At 28.4% G+C, this 24,523-nt stretch overlaps 2 protein-coding genes and 1 long non-coding RNA gene across 3 annotated transcripts in view; 2 read left to right on the top strand and 1 right to left on the bottom strand.

Annotated features, from left to right (window-relative positions):
• Nucleotides 1-19,900, top strand: part of LOC125839613 (proteinase inhibitor 1-like) — a 56,325-nt gene extending 36,425 nt beyond the window's left edge. The window contains exons 2-4 of the mRNA XM_049518610.1: nucleotides 18,701-18,765; nucleotides 19,215-19,304; nucleotides 19,589-19,900. Of these exons, the coding sequence (XP_049374567.1) occupies nucleotides 18,717-18,765; nucleotides 19,215-19,304; nucleotides 19,589-19,785 (336 nt within the window). The 5' untranslated portion in view covers nucleotides 18,701-18,716 and the 3' untranslated portion in view covers nucleotides 19,786-19,900. The remainder of the gene's footprint in view (nucleotides 1-18,700; nucleotides 18,766-19,214; nucleotides 19,305-19,588) is intronic.
• LOC125839614 (wound-induced proteinase inhibitor 1-like) overlaps nucleotides 1-24,523 on the top strand; it is a 126,432-nt gene that overhangs the window by 29,039 nt on the left and 72,870 nt on the right. The window lies entirely within an intron of this gene.
• LOC125839619 (uncharacterized) overlaps nucleotides 18,570-24,523 on the bottom strand; it is a 30,134-nt gene continuing 24,180 nt past the window's right edge. Inside the window, exon 2 of the long non-coding RNA XR_007443690.1 lies at nucleotides 18,570-18,642. This is a non-coding gene — a long non-coding RNA (uncharacterized LOC125839619). The remainder of the gene's footprint in view (nucleotides 18,643-24,523) is intronic.

Raw genomic sequence — 24,523 nt, 5'->3', positions numbered from 1 at the left:
CAAAATTCATTATTTTCCATACTTAGCCAAATTTTCAGATTTTGAAATTTCACAATTTTTTCCAAAAATGACTATTTCCAATTTCAAGCTTTTTCAAAGTTATTTCAAATTGTCGGATGTTACATGTCTTTACTTTAGGTGGTGGTGCTATTTGTTGGAGATTAAAAAAAAAGCAAACTATAATTGCTAACTCTACCATGGAGGCTAAACTAATTGCTTTAGCTTCAGCTAGTGAGGAAGCGAATTGGTTAAGAGATTTGTTATTTCAAATACCTTATTTTGAAATACCAATTCCTCTTATTTTAATTCATTGTGATAGCACCGCTACAATTGGTAGAGTTCAAAATTGTTATTACAACGGTAAATCCAGACCTATAAAGAGGAAACACAGTAATGTAAGATAGTATTTGATAAATGGTACCATCAATGTTATTTATGTCAAATCTTGTGATAATCTTGCAGATCCTCTTACTAAGGCCTTAACAAGAGAAAAGGTTTGGAGCACATCGAGGGGGATGAGATCAAAGCCTATAGATTCTTGAGTCATATATGAGGAAACCCAACCTGAGGACTAGAGATCTTATAACCAGGTTCAAAGGGAAAAACTAATCATATGATGACTTGTTGTGAAAAATGCACTATCTTTTAATTCTCTCCCTATGATGTGAGTGCATTGTTTCCTGTAGTTTGTGAAGGTTGAGTTGATAAAACTCTTAATGAATATCTGTAGTCTGTATGGGTGGAGTGTTAAGCTTACAAGAGCACTTTCGACATATTTCTCCTATGTGAGTGTGGAAGTAGGTCGCTTCCTATGAGAATTGAGTTTATTCTCAAAAGCACCCATGAAACCGGGATAGCACATGGACATAACGTGCTGGCTTTTAAAGTTCATGTTAACACCTTGATTATCATGTGTGGACAGTGATATTTTATTTCCCAATAGTTCAAGTTTGAGACCACTATGACTCTAGAGTAAAAGTTATTGTTTCACTAAGTGAAGGTTCAATGCAGAGCACACCTTCATTATGCATAGTAGTCTTCCTTCAGCTAATGAACTCTCTTATCTAATATTAAAATGAGTGGGGGATTGATAGAGTGGCAATTTAATAATTTAAGAATTCACATTTTTTGCATGGCAACATAGATGTTGGTTTATGGCCGTTGGTGCACTTTTCATATATGTTACACAATGATGGATGAATTGGCAGTTGATTGTTGCTGTTGAAACTAATTATTGCTGCACTACTATTCAGCATTACTCCAAATGGAGTTAGTGTATATGTTACAATTTTCTTGGTGCATACATCAACTCCCAAGCCGTTGGTGGCTTAAGTGTCACTTTATTTTCATTATTTATTCCTCTATTATACCTTGTAACATATGTAACTCTTAAGACTATTATCTTCACTATTTAGTACCCCATTATCTTCCTATTTATTCCTAGGAAGACTTCGTCTACTATAAAATAGTGGTGGTCTTCATTTGTTTTACATATAAGAAAATATAGAGTGCATAAAGTTTGTTAAAAAAAAAAAGAGTTCTTATTAGTTGAAGGGAGTTGTTCTTTTTGTGAAGCTTTGGACTCAACTCTTGTCCAGAGTTGTTGAGTTATCTTTTGTGAATAGGTTGTTGTATCATGGAGGGGACAAGTCAAAAAATACTACTGTTGGACCAGTGAAAAACATTTGTTGCAGTGGACTTGAATTTCCTTAAAAAAAGCGAGATATTCGTGCCTCAGCCTGAAGAGATTTATTTCTTCATTTTTATTTTCAATTGTAATCTTGTAATTCTGTTATTTTGTAATTTTTCACTAACAATTACTACTTCTCTATTTCTTTTTTTCTTCTTGCTATTTTGCCAGTATGTATTTGTTCATTCTGGTTAAGTGTATATATATTCAGATAAGGTCTATCCTTAAAATATTGAATTCATGTGAATTAAAAAATCAATAGCTTTGTATAAAAAAATAATTAATATCCCTTTCTTTTTTTTCTTTTGTTTTTCTTTTTTCAAGCTACTCTCCCGTTAATCTTTCCGTGAATAAAATAACAACAGCTTAGGGACAAAAGTGCACCAACTTGATAAACAATGAGGATTATTAGTGTTGTATGTAAAAAGAATTTGAATAATTTTGCTTATTATATTTTTAATGGAAAAATAATAAATATACCTCTGAACTATCACAAATAATATGTTAATACTCCCTGTTATATTTTAAGATTTGTATATACTTTTATCGTTAATTTTTCAAATTGTTGTATATCCTTAAAACTAACTAATGTACATGTGGCTTCATCTCAATAATCTACCCGAGTTTTATTTCTTTTTACCCAAAATCAAATTCAATAGAATTATCATAAATTTTATATTTGTTTTGAAACTAATTAAATATATATGTTTAAATTTACATTTGAAATTCGTGTATCATTACTTGAATTCATGATCGTAAAATTTAAAATTATAACATTTAAATCTTAAATCCGCCTCTATTTCGGACCAAATGATTCATCAATAAAAACATTTCGTAGCTAGGGACCATAGCATCTCTACTTTTGCTAGTAAATCTTTTTAAATTTCATTTTATATTGTTTTTTCCTTGTCATTGAAAAAGACTTTGAAAACATAAATAAAACGTGTCGTGTCATTTTCTGAAATTTCCCCACTTTTTTTTACTAGATAAAAATTACCTTTTAATTTTTTTAGTTAAATCTTTTGAAAATATACTATCAATTATTGATGGGCTGAGTTACTCAATACCTATCATAACATTTATTATTAAATTCACCAAGTAATTGAGAAGGAAAATTCCATAGTTCATGAAGTTAGGCTCCTATTTCCTGGTATGCATAAGCCACTTAATTATGTTTGTGGCAGAGTTTTTCTGGTTGTTGACTTTAAACTCGTTGTTCAAGTTACTCCCAGTATGGGTTAGTAACATTATGTTATGAAAAATAAATAAAGTGGAGATATTAAATATAATGTCTTCATGTACTTCTACTATTTCAAGATAAATAAACTAATGTTCCTTATTTTTATTGTAATATAATTGTCTGCCCTTATTATTTTCTTTTATGTTGTAGTCTTTTCCAATTTTGTTTTACTTTTCTTATGAATTGACGAATCGTTAAAGCTTATATAAATGAGATGATAATTAAACGTGATATATTATAGTGGGTAGATGACATATCACCCATCCGCAAAATACTAAAAAAAAAAAGTTGTGACGAAGCGTGTTGAATATATAATTATTAAGTAAATAATCATATCGATCTCATCTTTAATATTTAAATGAGTTTGGGATATGGAAAAATTCATGGTAGGAAGCGCTAAACCTCAAATGGGGCATTATTCAACACAAATCTGAATTAATTGAGCTCCAATGCGAATATCAAACACCGAGTGGAAAATAAAAATAAAAATTGATATCAATAGGCAAATGTCCTAAGTTCAATCTCAGTGTCACATCATAATCACTTAAGTCTTCGTATAAAATGAGCACAAAATTAAACATAATTTAGTTACTGACAATAATTATATTGCTTCAATTACTGCAATTTTAGATAAAACCATACTTCAATTACATTCACATTCACATATTTGACCGGATCTCGTATTCTCACTTACCCTACTGGTTTAATAGTGAAGGTATTCAACCACTTAAATAAATCGCACTTGTCAAATAAACAATTTTTTGGTACTGAAATCAATACCAACAGGTTTCACAGTGTAAATTCAAAATCTGGGCAAAAATTACTGAATGCTCGAAATTCAGTTGATATTCTATAAAGCAGTATAATTTGGATATTAATTACCATGTATGACTACAGTTTTCAAAATTACGAATCATATATAGTTTATCTTACACTCTGTTTGGATCATTGTTACCCATTGTTTCATAATGTATTGTATTATATTGTATTGTACTCTATTGTACTATACCGTATGGTAGATACAATGTTTGGCTAGGCTGTATTGTTTGTTGTTGTTTAATAACATTTTAATTGTTTGGTTTGATTGTATCGTACTGTATTGTAATTTATAAATTTACTAAATTATCCTTAATTATTCTAGGGTAGGAGGTTTGACTAGAATTAAATAATATAAGGTAAAGGGTAAAATAGTATTTGAAATATTATGTAAAGATATAATTGGAAAAATAAATTAAGTAACAATGAGAACCCACCAAATCAGTTGTTCCATAAAATAGGGGTTTTCATTGTTATGTAACAACAAAATTTAATAATACAATACAATACATTTTAAATAACAATCAAAACAAACATTGTAGGTATAGTAACGATACAATATAATACAATGGGTAACAATGATCCAAACAGAGTGTTAGTAATCGTACACATTGTATCACCAGGATGCATTCACATAGATGGTGTATACATAAATACAATCTGAATGCAATATTTTGTGGATACAAACAGAATAAGAGTCGAAAAATCGTCACATAAATTGTAATAAGAGGGTAAAAGAATTTTTGGTTGGCAAAGGAAACAAATTTATCAAGGCTACATTAGCTTAAATTTTGAAACTCAAATTGATTTTTTTGTTATTAAAAGGGATTGAAAATTCTATCACTATCGACAGAGAAAGCTTCAAACTTTAAAGTGGTCCTGCAATCAAACCAACTTTAACGCAGTACACCATCGATTTGTTATTGTTGGAAAGCTTTTGATTTAATAACTTTATTCAGGGTTAAAAATATTCTTCAAATAGATTTTGATTTTGTTTCATGATTGAAAAATATTTTTCAAATTGATTTGTTGTTGTTGTTGAGAGGATTGATTTGTTGTTGTTGTTGAGAAGCTTGTTGCAGTTAGGACTGCGTATCGATCGGTTCAGTTCGATTTTGAAATTTATCGGTTTGGTTTATTGGTTATCGGTTTGTATAGATGTTAAACCGTTATAGAACCATTAAGATATTGGCTTATCGGTTATTGCTTTATCGTTTGTTGATCGTTATCGGTTCGGTTACCGGTTTAACCGTTAAGATTTGAACCAAAAAGAAAACATTGAAAATCACTTAGAAACCAAGAGTTTTACATTGTAGAATAACCAAGAGTTTGAAGAAATAAAAGTAGGAAACCAAAATCTAAGTTAAAGACTTTATATATAAAATGGTATAAATATAATTATTTAATTTACTATCGGGTTATCGGTTAACCATGTTAAGAAAAAAACCTCAAACCATTAAGAATCGATAATCCGATAACAAAAAAAAACAAAACCGTTATCAAAACCGCTAAACCAATAACCCATTACTGATAAACCAATAATTTTTTTCCGATTCAGATTATCGGTTTCGGTTTGATTTTAAACAACCCTAGTTGCAGTATTGTCTGAAACTTTTGGGAGGATGCAATACAATAATGAAGAGAAAGGGGGTGGTTTTTTTATTTAAAAAAATTGGGTAAAAATATAAAGAAAAATCAAGTGAAGTATTGAGATAAAGCCACATGTTCATCCATTAGTCTGAATGGAAAATACAACGCAAAAAATTGACGGTAAAATTATATACAAGATTAAGATATAACAGAGTGTATTTAAATGGAGTATTATTTATGATAGTTCATGCATATATTTATCTTTTTTCCATAGATTTAAAGTGTGGTACCTAACATTTAAATTGCAATTGTCAGACTAGTCCCCACCGCCACTGCACCCCAAAAGACAAAAACGTGAATAATGTGTTGTACTTTCTTTCTAACAAATTAATATGGTTGAGGGACCAGTACTAATTAAAATATCATCAAAGGTTAAGGTAGAATTATAAGTTTTTATCATCAAATGGACTAACTAGTATTTTTTCATCTTTAATTAGAGGTTTTTATATAAATTCTTTAGATAATTATCTGATTTGATTTACACCAGAAAAGTAACATCTTTGGGACCATATATTTAATTAATGTTTAGGATTTGAATTATAATTGTCAAACTAGTCCCCCCACCCCCAACTCCCTCCCCACCACACCCCAAAAAATAAAAATAAAATGTGACAATATGTTATATTTTCTTTGGAATAAATTAAGGTTGAGGGACCAATATGTATTCATCTTTAATTAGAAGTTTTGAATTTGAGCATTGGATATATAAAAAAAACTTCTCAGTATAAATTTCTATTAATTGAACTTCAAAGTGAATATCAAATACCAAATAAAAAACTTAAAAAAAAAATAAAGAAAAATAATCATACACAATTGAGAAGAATACAAAATCTTGTTGATTTTTTTAGAAAAAAATAAAGAAGTTTCTCTTTCAGAATATCAAACTACTTTACGTGGATTTTACTTCATTTAATCCAGAAGTTTATTGAAACAAAAATATTCCCCATTTTAAAAATAATAACTAAAACTCAGCATTATGCTCCCAAGTCCCAACCTTTATATTTCCAATTTCTAAGGAGGAAAATGATTTCCTAATCCTTTTTTTTTTTTTTTGGTAAAGAAAGATTTTTTTTTTCATTAAGCATAATCAAGATCTTCTATGTTATTTTTTAGTATTCTAGCTCCCATTAGAAAATATCATATAATTAGAAAATATTCGTGAATGATTATAAAATTAAATCTCATTTCATTCTTGTCAAATTCATAATTTACAAAATAGTAGTATCAGTGGATTGTGGATATCCCCGCATATTATGTTTGAATTCAATTTTCACTGTCCTCCTTCACATCCTGTGTGTAAATTAAAAAAAAATCCTAATTAGTTGATTTAAAGGAAAAGGCCATTTTGTCCCTTACCTACAAATTGTCAATATCAATGAATACAATATTGAGAAAATCAATGTCATCGATGTATTTATCATTCAAAAATTATTTCAATGTATCAACGAATATGTATGAACAAATAAAAATAAATAGATGAATTAAATAATACTAGTTGATTTTTCTGTGGTTTTTTCAAAAAAGAAGAATAAAATCTCCAAAAGGAAATTGGGGTCGTTAGCCAATAATTGCATATTTGAACCATTTGACTAAGAATAGAGTTATGAGTCGAAATTTTTTCAAATGAAAGATAAAATTACTCTATATAAAATGGAGATATATTTGATCCTCTTTTTATTTCCTTACAAAGTTTACAAAGATTCGCTTTTAATCGATATCAAAAAATCTCGAATACAATTCATAAGATCTGGATACTATATGATTTTCAGTCAAATGGTAATCTTAAGTTTTGAGGGTTGTTCTATTCTAGTCCTTGTATACATAAAAATATTTTTTCCAAATTCCCCTTATTCTTCTTCTTCTTTTTTAAAAAAAATTCCTCTTATTAATTTCTTATAAAAATACAAAAGAAGAAACATGTTGTCAATTACATAAAAAATATCAGAGATATCTAAAGAGTAAATGCATGATATATTGGATTCACACGCAACTTAATAAATTAAAAAGCAGAATAATTAGGAGCAATATATTAATATAAAAAATACAAACAATTATAACACATTTTTTTTATGTGTTTTATATACTGACAGAATTACTCATAAATAAGAACATGTCATTAGGGGACCATAGCAATTTTACTTTTTGGTATCAAATACGCTCTCCATCTCAAGTGATATTTAGCTATTTGAGATTCAAATTATGAGAACTTTAATTTACATTTTAAAGAATATTTATTTATCATATTAACATGAAAAGAATTGCATTATATAATAGTTTTTGATTTTTTTTTTAAAAAAAGAGGGCAGAGGAAGTAATAAACTATATATACATTATATTTATTAATTATTTAATAAACATAATTTTCACTTAAATAACACTTACTTTGGAGCAAAGAAAATAGTACAATTGAATCTCAATGAACGAAAATTATAAACATAAAGAGTACATATAAATGTGTGCATGGTTGAAAGGTATAATAATTAGAACAATAAATCAATATTAAGTACCTATAATTATAAACCACATTTTTGTATGGTCTATATACTCACAAAATGACTAATGAATAGAAACATTTTATAGGGGACCATAGTTTTTAGTTTTTATAAAAAAAATATCCCTTTCTTTCTCTCCTTTTGTTTTTCTTTTTTCCAAACACCAACTTGATAAACAATGAGAACTATTAGTGCTGTAAAAAGAATAAGAATGATTTTGTTTATTATATTTTTCATCAAAAATGATAAATATATTTCCGAACTATCATAAATGATATGTAAAAACCCTTCAGTATACTTTAAGGTTTGTATATACTCTTGTCGTTAATTTTTTAAGTTGTATATACCCTTAAAACTAATAGATGGACACGTGGTTTCATCTCAATAATTTACTTGATTTTATTTATTTTCTTACCTGTCACGACCGAAAAATGGACGTGATGGCACTCGTCTTAACCCACCAAGACAAGTCAGCCTAAAACTCAACCATCACAATAAAATGCGGAAATTTTTATAATAAACTCAAATATACCCCCAAAATCTGGTTGTCACGTGTACAAGCATCTAAAGTATTACAATTGAATCAAAAGAAAAATACAAGTCTCATATGACATTGTTTCTAGAGTAGAACAAGATCATAAACATGAGTAAGAAGGATCGCTGAGAAGACAAACAACTACCTCACAAATCTCCCAGAAGCCTCGAAAAAGAAGAGAATAACAAGTACCACAAAAATCCAGTTTCGTAACCTACAAAAATTTGTAGAAGCAAGGGGTGAGTACCAAACCACACGGTACTCAGCAAGTAAACCTCTAAACACGAGTTAAGGGGATAGAATACAAGTACTCCTTACACCCCAACCGAACCTTCACAACTACAATCTGTATAAAATCAGCCCAACCTAACAGTTCACAATTTACAAAGCACATAGCTCAACACAACACTCTAACAATTTCATATCCTCAACAACAACACTCTAACAATTGCATACCTTCAACAACAAGCTCAATATTCATCAGTCACAAGTTCCATAGAAAGGCACTCACAAGATCAGCAACACACAAGATCAAGTTCACCAATAATAAAGAAGTGCAATGCAATGAAATACAATGTCAAGTATAGTGATGCATGTCTGACCTAATGATACACACCCGCTGCCTCTCAGTCCGGGACCCATGGGGGACATATCTGTCCATGCATCCATCGCGGCGCGCGATACGACCCTCGATAATAGTAACCATCGCGGCGCGCGATACGTCCCTCGAAATATAATATCCGTCGCGGCGCGCGACACGTCCCTCGAAATATAGTATCCATCGCGGCGCGCGATACGTCCCTCGAAATGGTACATACTATTTATTTTCTTATTCTTTCTCAATGCACATAACACTTGTCACAACCATGTCTCAGAACAATGCAAATGACATGTTCACACAAATAATGAAGAGATGACCATTTTCATAACATTGCACAATTCACAACAAGACAATCAGGATACAACATCAACAATGATTCAACAAGCCTTTCAAACAATTCTCAACACATCACACAAACAATTGATCACATTGCCTTTTATTATCCCTTTTTCATCATTAGAATTAATCAATGTGGACAAGTCAACCCATCACCAAGCCTCATTACCCTAAACACAAATTACAAGGAAATACATGAATTCCATACACTTAACAAGGGTTTAGAAATCCACTTGCCTCAAATAATCGAACAATCACTCCAGTACTTGAGTCTTCCATTTTTGTTGTACTTCCAACTCGAAGCAATCTATTCACATGAATAATCACAATAAGATTTCAAAACTAATAACACCATAGTACTATAGGTTTAGCCTAGACCTAAAAGTTCACCCAAACCTAAAATCAAGCTCTTATATCTGGGTGCCAATTAACATGTCAACTCTCATGTTTCTCAAATTCAAGCCTAAGATTAAGACTACAACTTTAATTTCTTTCATATAATATAATTCACTCGATATTTAATGACATATCAAAACTTGGAATTATAATGTGATGACAAAAACGTTTTTTTAAGAAAAAGAACCGAACCAAAGTAGTGACCGAAAACAATTTGTAGAGTCAAATTTGCCATTACACTCATCATTATCACATAAACCTCATAACTACCCTATCGTAAGGCTATTAGTGGCCAATCACGTGTCATAGTTCTCCACTAACATCTTTATATAAAAAGAAAACACCATTGACAATTAATCTGAAACAAATTCCAACTTTCCAGATTGTTACTCTAACCCACTGCATATACCAATCTCACTCTCTCTTCCTCACCTTATGACTACCTTATAATCATTCCAATAATTACCTAAAACAATTACCCACTAAAACTTGTCCCCCAAATTCAAAGAACCCACGTGTAGCAACATTAATTGAAAGCAGCAATAGCTTCTAAAATCAGTATGCTACTCCTTATCCTCCCCTTGAAAACATATTAATTGATTCATGAATTTACAATTCATTACGTATTTAAAGAGTTTCAATTTGAAATCTCACCTGGATGCAGTTCGCAACTTGCGATGCCGAAACCCTTGCCCGCTCTTTCTTCCCGGTTTTACTTCCTTTCTCAATTAATTATGTACTAAAAGTGATAAATTTAACTCACTTATTTTATTAAATATAGGCTAAATGGTATAGGGTCTTAAATAATTTATCACTTTAGCCCATTAACTATCGATTAAGTCATTTATCTACAATTATCCATCAGTTAATTAACTCAAGTTAAACAAATAGTTTAAAATTCTCAAAAATGCCATACCGGGTTATTACATTACCTAAAATAAAATTCAATAGATTTATCATAAATTTTATATTTGTTTCAAAATTTATTAAATATATATATTAAAATTAAAATTTGGAACTCATCTATTATTATTTAAATTCGTTATCGTAAAATTTTGATTATAACATTTAACTCCTAAATCTCTTTCTATGACTTACAAAATGATTCATGAATAAAAACATTTCATAGCTAGGGACCATAACATCTCTACTTTTGCTAGTAAATCTTTTTAAATTTCATTTTATATTGTTTTTTTTCCCTTGTCGTTAATCGTTATATATCTAATTAATGCATTGAGAAAGACTTCGAAAACATAAATAAAACGTGCCATGTCATTTATGAAATTTCCCCACTATTTACTAGATAAAAATTACCTTTTATTTTTTTTAGTTAAATCTTTTGAAAATATGCCATCACTTATTATCCTTGTCGTTATTCTTTTCTTTCTTGGCTAATGCGGTGTATATATGCCAAATGTGTTGAGAAAGAAGTATATAAGATTTAAGAAATATTGATAAAAATATTGAGTTTGAGCCTTGGATATAATTAAATTTTATATATATATATATTAATTGACTATTATTCTAAAAATAGTTGTCTCATATTAGTTGATTACCTTACTAAATCAATAAAATATTATTTAAAATTTTCCTATATTACCCTTGACGTTAATTCCTTTTGAAAGTGTCACATTTGTTTGTAAAATTCTCACAAAGTTTTTTAAGGTTAATTAATAAAGTTATTTTCTTATTTATAATTTTTTCAGTACCGTGCAAAATGAAAAGTAATCAATATGGGATGAACAGAGTATCGCATAAATTAAAATAAAAAAAGGAAAAATCACACCATATACACATTTAAGAGACAATATTACGAGTTTTAAACCTACTCTTAAAAAATTCTTACTTATAACAGTTTAATTACGGGTTATAACATATCAATTAAATTTAACTTTATTTAAAAATCAATTAAAATTTACTTTATTAAATGATTAATCTTTTTATATTTTTATATTATTAATTATTTAATTATATTGATTGCAGTTCCTTTTATATAATTAATAGGTGAGAGAAATAATATTAATGAGAAAGAATCAATTTGTAATTATCTATTACACCTTTTAAGGGATTTTTTAAGTTATTCAAATAACTTTTATTTATTAATGACTATTGGGGCCTTTAATTTTTTTTTTAAAAATAAATTTATCACCGTAGATTTTAACATGTAATTTTCTCTCTCTTTAATCTTTTTTTTTTTTTTGCTTTTCTTGATTTTTTTTTAATTTTTAATTTTGATATTGTTTTTTTTTAATCTGATTTTTTTAGAATTAAGAATTCTATATTTTGAAAATTTGATTTCGTTTTTAATTTTAATTAATCTAAAACTTGATTTCTTGAGAAGAAAAAACCGTTTTACGTAAATTTTGAACTTGTTTTTGGTGTGTTTTTCTATATCTAAAATATTATTTTATTGGTGAAATAAGTATATTTAATTCTGAAATTTGTTGATATATATGGATAATATGAGATCATAAAATCTTTAATAAGGATTTCTTAAGTTTAGCTTAAATATGATTTAAAAAAATCACACTTGAATACAGAATATAAATTGAAGAGAGAGGAAATATAGAACTTGTATTAATTATTGCAGTTTAGACTTTTAATTACATGTTTTGATTTTTGGGTGATGTATATTTCTTTTGCTACAATTTCTGACAACAATATATAATATGCATTGTTTTACAACCAGATTTATTTTTCTCGGATTTATACTCGTTGGATACTAATTTTATACATTTTTATATTTTGTCTTTGTTCTAAAATTTCAAGTTGGATACCAAGTGTATATAAATTGGACAAAATATTAACTTCTTTTAGATTGTCTAATTTGATTGAAATATCAGTTACAGTTTATTTTTTTCATTTTCAATTGGGATATTTGTTGGATACCAATTGAATACAACATTAGCTTGTTTAGGTTATCTAATTTGATTGAAATCTCAACCACAAGTTGATTTTTCAATTTTCCAATGGGATATCAATTCAATACTAAATTTATACAAATTGGATACAATATTAACTAGTTTTACGTTGCCTATTTCAGTTGAAATCTCAATTACATGTTTTTTTTTTCAATTTTACCACTGGGACGTTAGTTGGATACCAAATGTATACCAATTTCATACTAAGATTTGACTTAATTTTTCCAGTCAATATCAATCGCATACAAACATTACCTATTTTTTTAGTATACATTTGAGAAACACTGAATACACAAATGATTAACTAGCACACATAATAAATATTCTGAAATTATAATTGATTAACTTAAAAGACAAAATAAATCAAAACATGAGTTTGCCACCATAAAACAACCAAATAAAAATAAAAATAAATTATGTCTTTTTTTCAGAAGGGTAATTTGAGCATGTCTTCCTATTGTGTTCCTCCCGACGACATGTACTGCTTGTAATCTTAAACCTCTTGAATTTCACATCAGCAAATCATTTACAAGTTGTGATCTCCGTATAGTTCTTTTTGAACCATGCGACAATAATTTCTGCTCCGACACTTTTTGAATTGCATATTTTTCTGTTTCATCACAAATTATTGTGTCAATATTATATCATAAAAAGTACAAATAACTTTTATACATATGTTATATCAATATACAAATTTCATACCATTTTTATGCTTACAAAATTCATACAAAACTTAAAATACATATGTTATTTTAAAACAATTTCATGTGTTATTACAGAATACAAAAGTAAAAACACATATGTTATATCAGTATACAAATTTCATACAATTCTTATTCACACATTTCTTACATATTTCATGCCAAAAGTTATCAAGTATTCATATCAGGATCATGCCACTAGAATACCAAAATAATTCCAACTTAGAAATATTAATTTTCATTTCTTTAATAAACAGTATACCAAATTCATTACATTATTATTCTCAATATTCATTACAATATAATGCCAAAAAAAAATCCAATCAAACCAAAAATTGTACGAAAACATTATCGATTGTCATACATGCTTGGTAGTATAAGTATACAAATTCCAAAGAAAAATTATCTATTTTTTTAACCAAAAATATACCAAAAAAAAAAATGCGTCAGACAAATAATGAACAAATTCAATGTTCATACCAAAATATAACATTATACATTTTTAAAAAAACACCATAATTCAAATTATTATACACAACAAAAAATCTAAAATCAGTATACAAATTTCAGATAATTATTATGCACATTTTTCATACCTATTTCATGCCAAAACTATACCTATTTCATTACATAAGTCGTCACTTTTTCACAGCAGAATCATGCCACTATAATACCAAAATAATACCACTTTTAACTATTAATTGTCATTTATTAGACAAATAGTATACGAAATTCATTCAAATATAATTCTAAAATCGTACCAACATGGTATAACCAATATACCAAATTCAAATAAATTTTATGTAATTTTTTAACCAGAAACATACAAAAAATGAATGTTCAAACAAAAATCTATACCAATTTCAAACAAATTTTATGTAATTTCAAAAGTGAATATTCATACCAAAAATGCCATAATTAAAACTATCATTCACAAACAAAATCTGAATTATTTTTTTTCAGAATCACTGTTCATAATTTTTTTGAACGTTTGATTTGTATTACAATACAAATAAAAAATCGCAAAGAACACTAACCTGAAGGATCCCATCTACCACTATGTTTTATTAATACTAATAAGATGCCGTTCAGAAAATAAAGATTATTGAATAAAAGCGAATATGAATTAGATGAGAGTGACAAGATTTATAGAAAAAAATCGAAGAGAGAGAAACGTGAAAGAAAATGGATGAAATCAGAATTTTTAATTAATTTTAACAAATTAGAGTGAAATAAGGAAACTAAATATTCTTAATTAGTTTGAATTTCCTTAATTTATGCTTATTAGTAATTATCTTCAATCAATTCAAATTTAATTAACACATTTATTTCCGTTTTTTTACCTTTTTTTTTCAGAAACGAATTATTTTATTTTTTTATCTTTTTATTTTTTTCAATTTTTTTATTTTACAATTATTTAAAAAAAGCTATTTTTTAAGAAACTGTTACAACCTGAAATATTTTATTGTTACAACTTGAAAGTTTAATTCTACTGCTATAACTTGAAAATATTAGTCTAATATATGTCATATATGAAATTTTCACATAAAAAAATAACATATATTGGGCCCGTACTGGCACGGGGTCATGTATCTAGTTTAATTAATGTGTGGTAGTTAGAATTTGAATTGTAATTGTGAAACTAGCCCCCCCCCCCCCCCCCCCCCAACTCCCTCCCCACCACACCCCAAAAAATAAAAATAAAATGTGACAATATGTTATGCTTTCTTTGGAACAAATTAAGAAGGGTGAGGGACCAATATGTATTCATCTTTAATTAGAAGTTTTGAATTTGAGCATTGGATATATATAAAAAACTTCTCAGTATAAATTTTTATTAATTGAACTCCTAAGCAAATAGCAAATATCAAATAAAAAACTTTTAAAAAAAAGTAAACAAAAATAATGATACACAATTGAGAAGAATACAAAATCTTGTTGATTTTTTTTAAAACAAAATGAAAGAAGTTTCTCTTTTAGAATTTCGAACTACTTTAAGTGGATCATTTTACTTTATTTAAATCCAAAAGTTTATTTAAACAAAATTATTCCCCATTTAAAAAAATAATAACTAAAACTCAGCATGATGCTCCCAAGTCCCAACCTTTATATTTCCAATTTCTAAGGAGGAAAATGATTTCCTAAGCCTTTATTTTTTGGTAAAGAAAGATATTTTTTTCATTAAGAATAATCAAGATCTTCTATGTTATTTTTCAGTAGTCTCCCATTAAAAAAATCATATACTTAGAAAATATTTGTAAACGATTATAAAATTAAATCTCACATTTTATTCTTGTCAAATTCATAATTTACAAAATAGTAGTATCATTGGACTGTGGATGTATCCTGCATATTACGTTTGAATTTAATTTTCACTGCCCCTTCACATCCTGTGTGTAAATTAAAAAAAAAAATGTACTAATTAGTTGCTTTAAAGGAAAAGACCAATTTGTCCCTTACCTACAAATTATCAAACACGTATCAATGAATGCAATATTGAGAAAATTAATGTCATCGATGTATTTATCATTCAAAAATTATTCCAATGTATCAACGAATATGGATGAACAAATAAAAATAAATAGAGAAATTAAATAATACTAGTTGATTTTGCTATTTTATTTTATTTTTAAAAAGGAGAATAAAATCTCATATAGGAAATTAGGGTCATTAGCCAATAATTGCATTTTTGAACCATTTGACTAACAATAGAGTTATGAGTCGAAAACTTTTCAAATGAAAGATAAAATTACTCTATATCAAATACAGATATATTTGATCCTCTTTTCATTTCCTTACAAAGTTTACAAAGATTCACTTTCAATCGATACCAAAAAATCTGGAATATAATTCATAAAATCTGAATACTAAATTTTTTTTCAATCAAATGGTGATCTTAAGTTTTGAGGGTTGCTCTATTCTAGTCCGTGTATACACAAACTTTTTTTTTTTACCCAAATTCCTCTTATTCTTCTTTTTTTAAAAAAAATAAAAAATTCCTCTTATTAATTTCTTATAAAATTTTTGTCAATTACATAATAAAATACCAGAGATATCTAAAGAATAAATGCATGATATATTGGATTCACACGCAACTTAATAAATTGAAAGGCAGAATAATTAAGAGCAATATATTAATATAAAAAAATACTAACAATTATAACACCTTTTTTCTTATGTGTTTTATATACTGACAGAATAACTCATAAATAAGAACATGTCATTAGGGGACCATAGCAATTTTACTTTTTGGTGTCAAATACGCACCGCGTCTCAAGTGATATTTAGCTATTTGAGATTCAAATTATGCGATTGTAACTTACATTTTAAAAAATATTCATTTATCATATTGACATGAAAAGAATTGCATTATATAATACTTTTTTATTTTTTTAAAAAAAAAGGCTAAAGGAAGTAATAAACTATACATTATATTTATTAATTATTTAATAAACATGATTTTTACTTAAATAACACTTATTTTGGAGCAAAGAAAATAGTATAATTGAATATCGATGAGTGAAAATTGTAAACATAAAGAGTGCGTATAAATGCGTGCATGGTTGAAAGGTATAATAATAATTAGAAACAATATATCAATATCAAGTATCTATAATTATACACCACATTTTTGTATGGTCTATATACTCATAAAATGACTAATGAATAGAAACATTTTATAGGGGACCATAGTTTTTATTTTTTATAAAAAAATATCCCTTTCTTTTTCTCCTTTTTTTTTTCAAGCACCAACTTGATAAACTATGAGAACTATTAGTGATGTAAAAAGAATAAGAATGATTTTGTTTATTATATTTTTAATGAAAAATGATAAATATATCTTCGAACTATAATAAATAATATGTGAAAATCCTCCCTTATACTTTAAGGTTTGTATATACTCTTATTGTTAATTTTTTGAGTCGTGTATACCCTTAAAACTAACAGATGGACACGTGGTTTCGTTTCAGTAATTTACCTGATTTTATTTATATTTTTACCCAAAATAAAATTCAATAGATTTATCATAAATTTTATATTTGTTTCAAAATTCATTAAATATATATGTTAAAATTAAAATTTGAAACTCATGTAATATTATTTGAATTCGTTATCGTAAAATTTAGAATTATAACATTTAACTCCTAAATCTGTTTCTATGACTTACAAAATGATTCATGAATAAAAACATATAATACCTAGGGACCATAGCATCTCTATTTTTGCTAGTAAATCTTTTTAAATTTCGTTTTATATTGTTTTTTCCTTGTCACTATATCTAATTAATACATTGAGAAGGACTTTGAAAGCATAGATAAAACGTGCCATGTCATTTTCTGAAATTTCCCCACTATTTACTAGATAAAAAATACCTTTTAATTTTTTCAGTTAAATATTTTGAAAATATAACATCACTTATTTTCCTTGTCATTATTCTTTTCTTTCTTGGCTAATGCAGTGTATATATGCCAAATGTATTTAGAAAGAAGTATATAAAATTTTAGAAATATTGACAAAAATTTTGAGTTTGAGCCTTGGATATAATTTTATATATATGATTGAACTCCAAAGAAGTATATAAAGTTTTCTTATAAATTAATCAAAATATGAATAAGAAACTAAAAAACGTAAACAAAAATAATGATACGCAATTGAGAAGAATACAAAGTCTAGCTAGCCTTGTGATAAAATAAATAAGTCAAATTACCAATAAATTAATTAAGTTTCTTTTGTTTCCCCCTATATTTTGAGGCAATTTTATTAATATTTTAATAAAAGAAGTATCTCTTTTAAAATTTCGAACTACTTTAAATGGATAATCCTTCATTTAAATCCAAAAGTTCATAAAATTATTCCCCTTTTAAAACAAAATAATTAAAACAATCTTTATATTTTCAATTTCTATGGAGGAAAATGATCTCCTAAATCCACTTACAATTTTAATTTTCTTTAAAAAGTGAGCTTACAAGTCCAACATGTATTTATATATTTATAGATCTTCTATATTATTTTGTAACAATCTCCTATAAAATAAAATTAAAAAAAAACCTATATATATATATATATATATATAGTGGTATCAGTGTGTGTGATGTGTCCCCTACACACTATACCTGAATTCAATTTTCACAGTCCCTCCTCACTTTTCGAATGTAATTAAAAATATATCAAAACATAATATTTTTTTTCCTTATCTTCAAATTGTTCAACATGTGGTTGTTAGACACCACTAGTACGTAGTACCTCACTACAATGAAGGCAACCTCTGCCTATAAATTTGTGGGATGCACTTTTACAAATTCACTCAATTCCTTCTACTCTTTACAACTAAAAGAAAATGGAGTCAAAGTTTGCTCACATCATTGTTTTCTTTCTTCTTGCAACTTGTTAGTACCTCACTTTCTCTGTATATATTTTATTATATATACACACATGCAAGAATATTATTAGAGTTGTAAATTATTTATATTTCTTTTGCGGTATATATATAGAGAGAGAGACTCTATTAGAGAAAATATTAGCTCCGCCACTATTCAGATGAATCTCCTTCTACCCTTGCTTGTGCCAGAGGTTTTTAAGCATATCATATTTTTTTGACGATCTAACTTGAAATGAGAAATACACTATAAATAATAACGTAGAAGAATTGTTACACTATTAGCGTGAAACTTAAAAGACAACTATAAACAATCATTCATAAAAAAATAGATTAATGTGAGCTAAAATATTACTAAGGGGTTCACTATAATTATACCATGTTAAAATATAAAGAATAACATTTAGTTGAATGTATATATTCTCATTAATTGCAATTGAAATGTTTTTTTTTTTGCAGCCTTTGAAACTCTCATGGCACGAAAAGAAAGTGATGGGCCAGAAGTCATAAAACTTCTAAAGGAATCAGAATCAGAATCTTGGTGCAAAGGTAAAATTCCTTTAAAGGATTACCTTTTTTTTAGCTTTTCAAAAATAACAGTTTTTGCTACTATTAAAATTGCTTGTTTTTTTAATAGAGTCTTGGTGCTCTATCTAACACTTTAAACCTTTAGATAAAATGATTACACATTTTAATATGGTAGAGCAAGCAGTCTGCTTGGTTACACACTTGAATATCAACTCCATGTTTGCTATTATTATAACACATATAGAGTATATTATTCTTGTTCTTTGTTTCTCTCATTGTAATTAATTAATTATGTGTATATGTAGGAAAACTATTCTGGCCAGAACTTATTGGTGTACCAACAAAGCTTGCTAAGGAAATAATTGAGAAGGAAAATTCACTCATAAATGATGTTCGAATAATATTGAGTGGTTCTCCAGTCCCATTGGATTATCGTTGTAATCGAGTTCGTCTTGTTGATAACATCTTGGGTTCTGTTGTACAAATTCCTGTGGTTGGTTAATTAATGGATTATTGAAGTAAGCAGCCACATGTCAAAAATAATTAGGGTTCATGTTGATTATAATGTCTTCATGTATTCTTATATTTATGTAATGGAATAAATAAGTTTGGCTTAATTAAATGTACTCTCCTTACTTAATTCCTTTTAAATATTTCTTATGACAATTCTTCTGTAGATAAAATATTTTATATATATATATATATATATATATATATATATATATTTATATATATATATATATATATATTTACTTATGTAGTCATGTAAGATATCGCGTACGCTTTCTGTAGTGATATTTTAACTATTCAAGATTCAGATTATGTTTTAATTTACATTTTAAAGAATAACTTTTCATTATATTGACATGACATGAATTGCATTATATAATACTTTTGAATATTGAAAAAAAGGCTAGAGGCCGAAAGTAGTAAACTACACATTGTATTTATTATTATTTTAATAAACGTGATTTTTATTTAAATAGCATTTATTTTGGAGCGAATAAAATAATACAATTGAATCTCGATGAGCAAAAAATATAACATAAAGAGTACGTTGTCACGACCTAAAAGTGGACGTGATGATACTTGTCTATTTCCTCCAAAACAAGTCGGTCTCAAAATCCAATAGCACAAAAGAAATGCGGAATGTAAAACAAGAATAACATAAGAGCGGAAAACTTATTCAGTCTAATATAAACTCAAAACTTAATTGTCACGTGTACAAGACACTAATGTATAAAGTGCGGAATTGAAAGATAATTACATGTCTCTGTGTCTTTGTTTCTCAAATAGAACAAGCATAAAATAAGGAACAAGACGCCCCGTTAGAATGACAAGCAGCTACCTCTAAAAGTCTTCTAAAAACCTTGGACATAGACGAAGAGAAATCACACAGAACCGGGCTCGAAATTTCTACACAAGTGTAGAAGCAAGGAGTGAGTACCAACAAACACGGTTCTCAGTAAGTAACCTAATGAACAAGGAAAAACTAGCTAGAATATGAGTACTTCTTTCATCCAACCTGAACCTCCTCAAATTAAAACCTACATAAATATCAGCTCAACCTAACAGTTTCATAATACACAGTTCACAAGGCTTAACAATCATAGTCCAACGGTCATATTTCGCCAACCAACAAGTGTCAATGATATCAATCACAAATATCGAATGTATCAATCACATGTATCAAGTTGATCAATCACAAGCATCAAATATATCAATGTCAAGTATCAAGTTCATCAAATCACAATAATCAAACACTTGTCGGAACCATTTTTCTTCGGTACAATGTCACTAGCTGGAACTATTTCTCATCGGCTCTATATAGTATCGTTTGCTGAAACCATTTTCCTTCGGCACAATATCGCTAGGCAAAACCTTTTTCCTTCAGCTTTATATCACATCATGAGATGGAACCATTTTCCTTCGACTTTTTATCATATCCTTAGCAAGAATCATTTCCCTTTGACTTTATATCACATCACTTGTTGGATCCATTTCCCTTCGGTATAATATCATATCACTTGTTGGAACCATTTTTCTTTGGCATAATTTCACATGTCTCATCACGGTGCACAATAATCAATGCAAATAAGCAATTTCACACTATAAGAAAGAGACAACAATTCAAGCAATTCAAGTCCACAATATACCCTGATCCTACAACCTAGGCCGGCACTCGAGAACCATTGCTGGTCCCCAAGCGAACCATTGGCCTGGCTGACTACTTAGCGGAAGACTTACTCAAGCGACAATAGGCTTAAAAACAACATTTAGAACATTTAAACTCAAAGTAATTACTCAACTCAAATTTTCTGGTAAATACTTAATAATATATGTATAATAGTTTGCAAAACATATCAAGGAAAAGTAAATCTTGGGAGACTCCTCAACTCTATCTATCTATGAAGCCTCTATTATTCAAGATGGATGTCGGGACAAGTGAAGTCCTCCGTAATGCAAGGAGACTCACTCAAGCTATCTAAAGTAGAAAGTGAGCTCAACGAAATGCATGTTGATGATCCTGAACACCTATATCTGCATCATAAAAGATGCAGGTCGAATGACATCAATACATTGAATGTACGTGTATATAATATAGTTGAATGGATAAATAACTGAACTGATAAGGCTGAAAGAATACTTACCTGAACTCAACTCAATACAAAACAATAACAAGAGATGACAATATTTAAAGCTTCATAGATAAAATATTTTAACTCAAGGATGTATATGAAAAATACAATAAAATACTATTTACTCTTATTTGGGAGATTCTCTAATTGATAACCATCACTATGAGCTACGTGATGATACAACGTCTCGCCCACGCTGTCAGAATTGTCCTATATTTTGTTGGGATATAGGACACCTCAACTAAGTGGATCCACTAAAGCACTGCTCTAAAGAAATAAGGAGTCGTCTAAAAAGTACGATCCTTTACCCATGTTGGCTACATGGTTTATGAGGATTTTGAGTTTTCTGAACTTATCTACATATCGATACTCAATACTACTCCCAACAAATATACATACCCATGCTCAAATGTATAAAACATACTCTTTCTTAAATTGAGCTAATTGCTCAAATTATCCTCTTAAAAGAGGTAACTTTTCTTACATATCTCTGAAAACTCTTTATGAAAAACAAACTTCTCTTTGTAAAAGTAAAAGTAATACATTTGGGAATCAATTAGTTCCCTTAAAATTGTACTAAAATATCTCTTTATACTCTACTCAAAACACTTTTTTACTTTCTCAGAAAATCAGTTTAAGACAATTTTTTTTAAAAATGATTCTCAATAATAACTCCTTGAAGACTCAAATACTAGGGTTCATGATGAATGATAGTCATGAACAATCAACTCAAGAATCTCAATGCATAGTATATAGCAACTCAAAATTTGATAATAGAAACTCAAAATTCAACAACTCATCTCAAGAATTATCAAAAATGATGTAACCCTAGATTAACTCTTACTGATAGAAAGTAGATGTAGGGAGTAAGGACAAACTCAATTCATCACTATGATTAGCCTTCCATACCTGGATGAACAAAGTTCTTGGCAAAATCGGTGAAATCTCGAATAGCGCTTGAAAACCTAGTTTTTTCTCCTCTTGGAGCCTTGCTCTAATGACTAAAGTGTTAATGAACGTAAAAGAACTGATTAACACTATCTAAAGCCTTAACTAGGTGTAAAAAGGTTAGAGTTTAGGCTTAGAAGGGGTGGGAAAAGACTAAACTATCCCTCTTTATAAGCTGACGAAAACTATCCATGGGACTATCTACGGTTCGTGATTTGATCTACGGACCGTAGATCTCATGATCCGTAGGATTTATATTAAATTTTAAGGCTCAAAATTTCATTATACGGGTCAAATCTACGACACGTAGAAGTTTCTACGAACTGCAGACCAATCAGTAGACTTAATACTAAATTTCAGGCTTAAAAGTCCATTCTACGGGTCCAATATACGGCTTGTAGAAGTCCCTACAACCCGTAGAATGAGAATTCTCATTGTTTTCAAGTAGTAGAAAAAAATTTCAAAAGGGAATTAGGGTCGTTACGTTAGCAAATAATCTAAAATAGTAACATATACATAGAAATAAAGAGAGTAACAATATGTAAATGCATGCACAGTTGAAAGACATATAATGACTAGGAACAATGTTTCAATATCAAGTACCTATAATCATTTACCACATTTTTGTGTGTTTATGTATTGACAAAATGACTCATGAATAAAAACTTTTATAGGGGACCATAGTTTTTTTTAATATCTCTTTCTTTTTGTTCTTTTTGTTTTTTTATCTGTGCTTCTTTATTGGTAAAGTATATATTATCCAGATAAGATTTATCCTTAAAATATTGAATTCACGTGAATACAGAAATCAATCGCTTTGTATAAAAAAATAATTAATAACCCTTTCTTTTTCTTCTTTTGTTTTTCTTTTTTCAAGCTACTCTCCTGTTAATCTTTCCGTGAGTAAAATAACAACAGCCTAGGGACAAAAGTGCACCAACTTGATAAACAATGAGGATTATTAGTGTTGTATGTAAAAAGAATTTGACTAATTTTGCTTATTATATTTTTAATGGAAATAATAAATATACCTCTGAATTATAACAAATAGTATGTTAATACTCTCTGTTATACTTTAAGATTTGTATATTGTCACGACCCAAAAATGGATGTGATGGCACTCGTCGTATCCCACCAAGACAAGTCAGCCTAAAACCCAATCATTTCGATAAAGTGCGGAAATAAAGCAAAGTTCAATAGCAATTACTATTACGAAAACAAGTCAACTTAATTCAATCCCCAAAACCTGGTTGTCACGTGCACAAGCCTCTAATGTAAATACTAGAATTGAAAGAAAATACGCAAGTCTCAAATGACGTTGTCTTTCAAGTAAAAACAAAATCATAAACAGGAGTAAGAAGGTTCGCTGAGATGACAAACAACTACCTCTCAGATCTCCACAGAAAACCTCGGAAACGAAGAGAATTGAAGGTATCACGAAGATCCGGGCTCGTAACCTACAAAAGATTGTAGAAGCAAGGGGTGAGTACCAAACCACACGGTACTCAACAAGCAAACCTCTAAACACAAGCTAAGAGTACAGAATACGGGTACTCCTTACACCCCATCCTAACCTCCATAACTACAACCTGCATAAAACCAACCCAACCTAACAATTTACAATTTACAAAGCATACAACTCAACAATAGCAC

This window comes from Solanum verrucosum, unplaced genomic scaffold, assembly GCF_900185275.1.
Source record: "Solanum verrucosum unplaced genomic scaffold, falcon-dt-bn FXZP01000306.1, whole genome shotgun sequence".
Taxonomy (NCBI): domain Eukaryota; kingdom Viridiplantae; phylum Streptophyta; class Magnoliopsida; order Solanales; family Solanaceae; genus Solanum; species Solanum verrucosum.
This window is presented reverse-complemented; position numbering and strand designations above follow the sequence as displayed.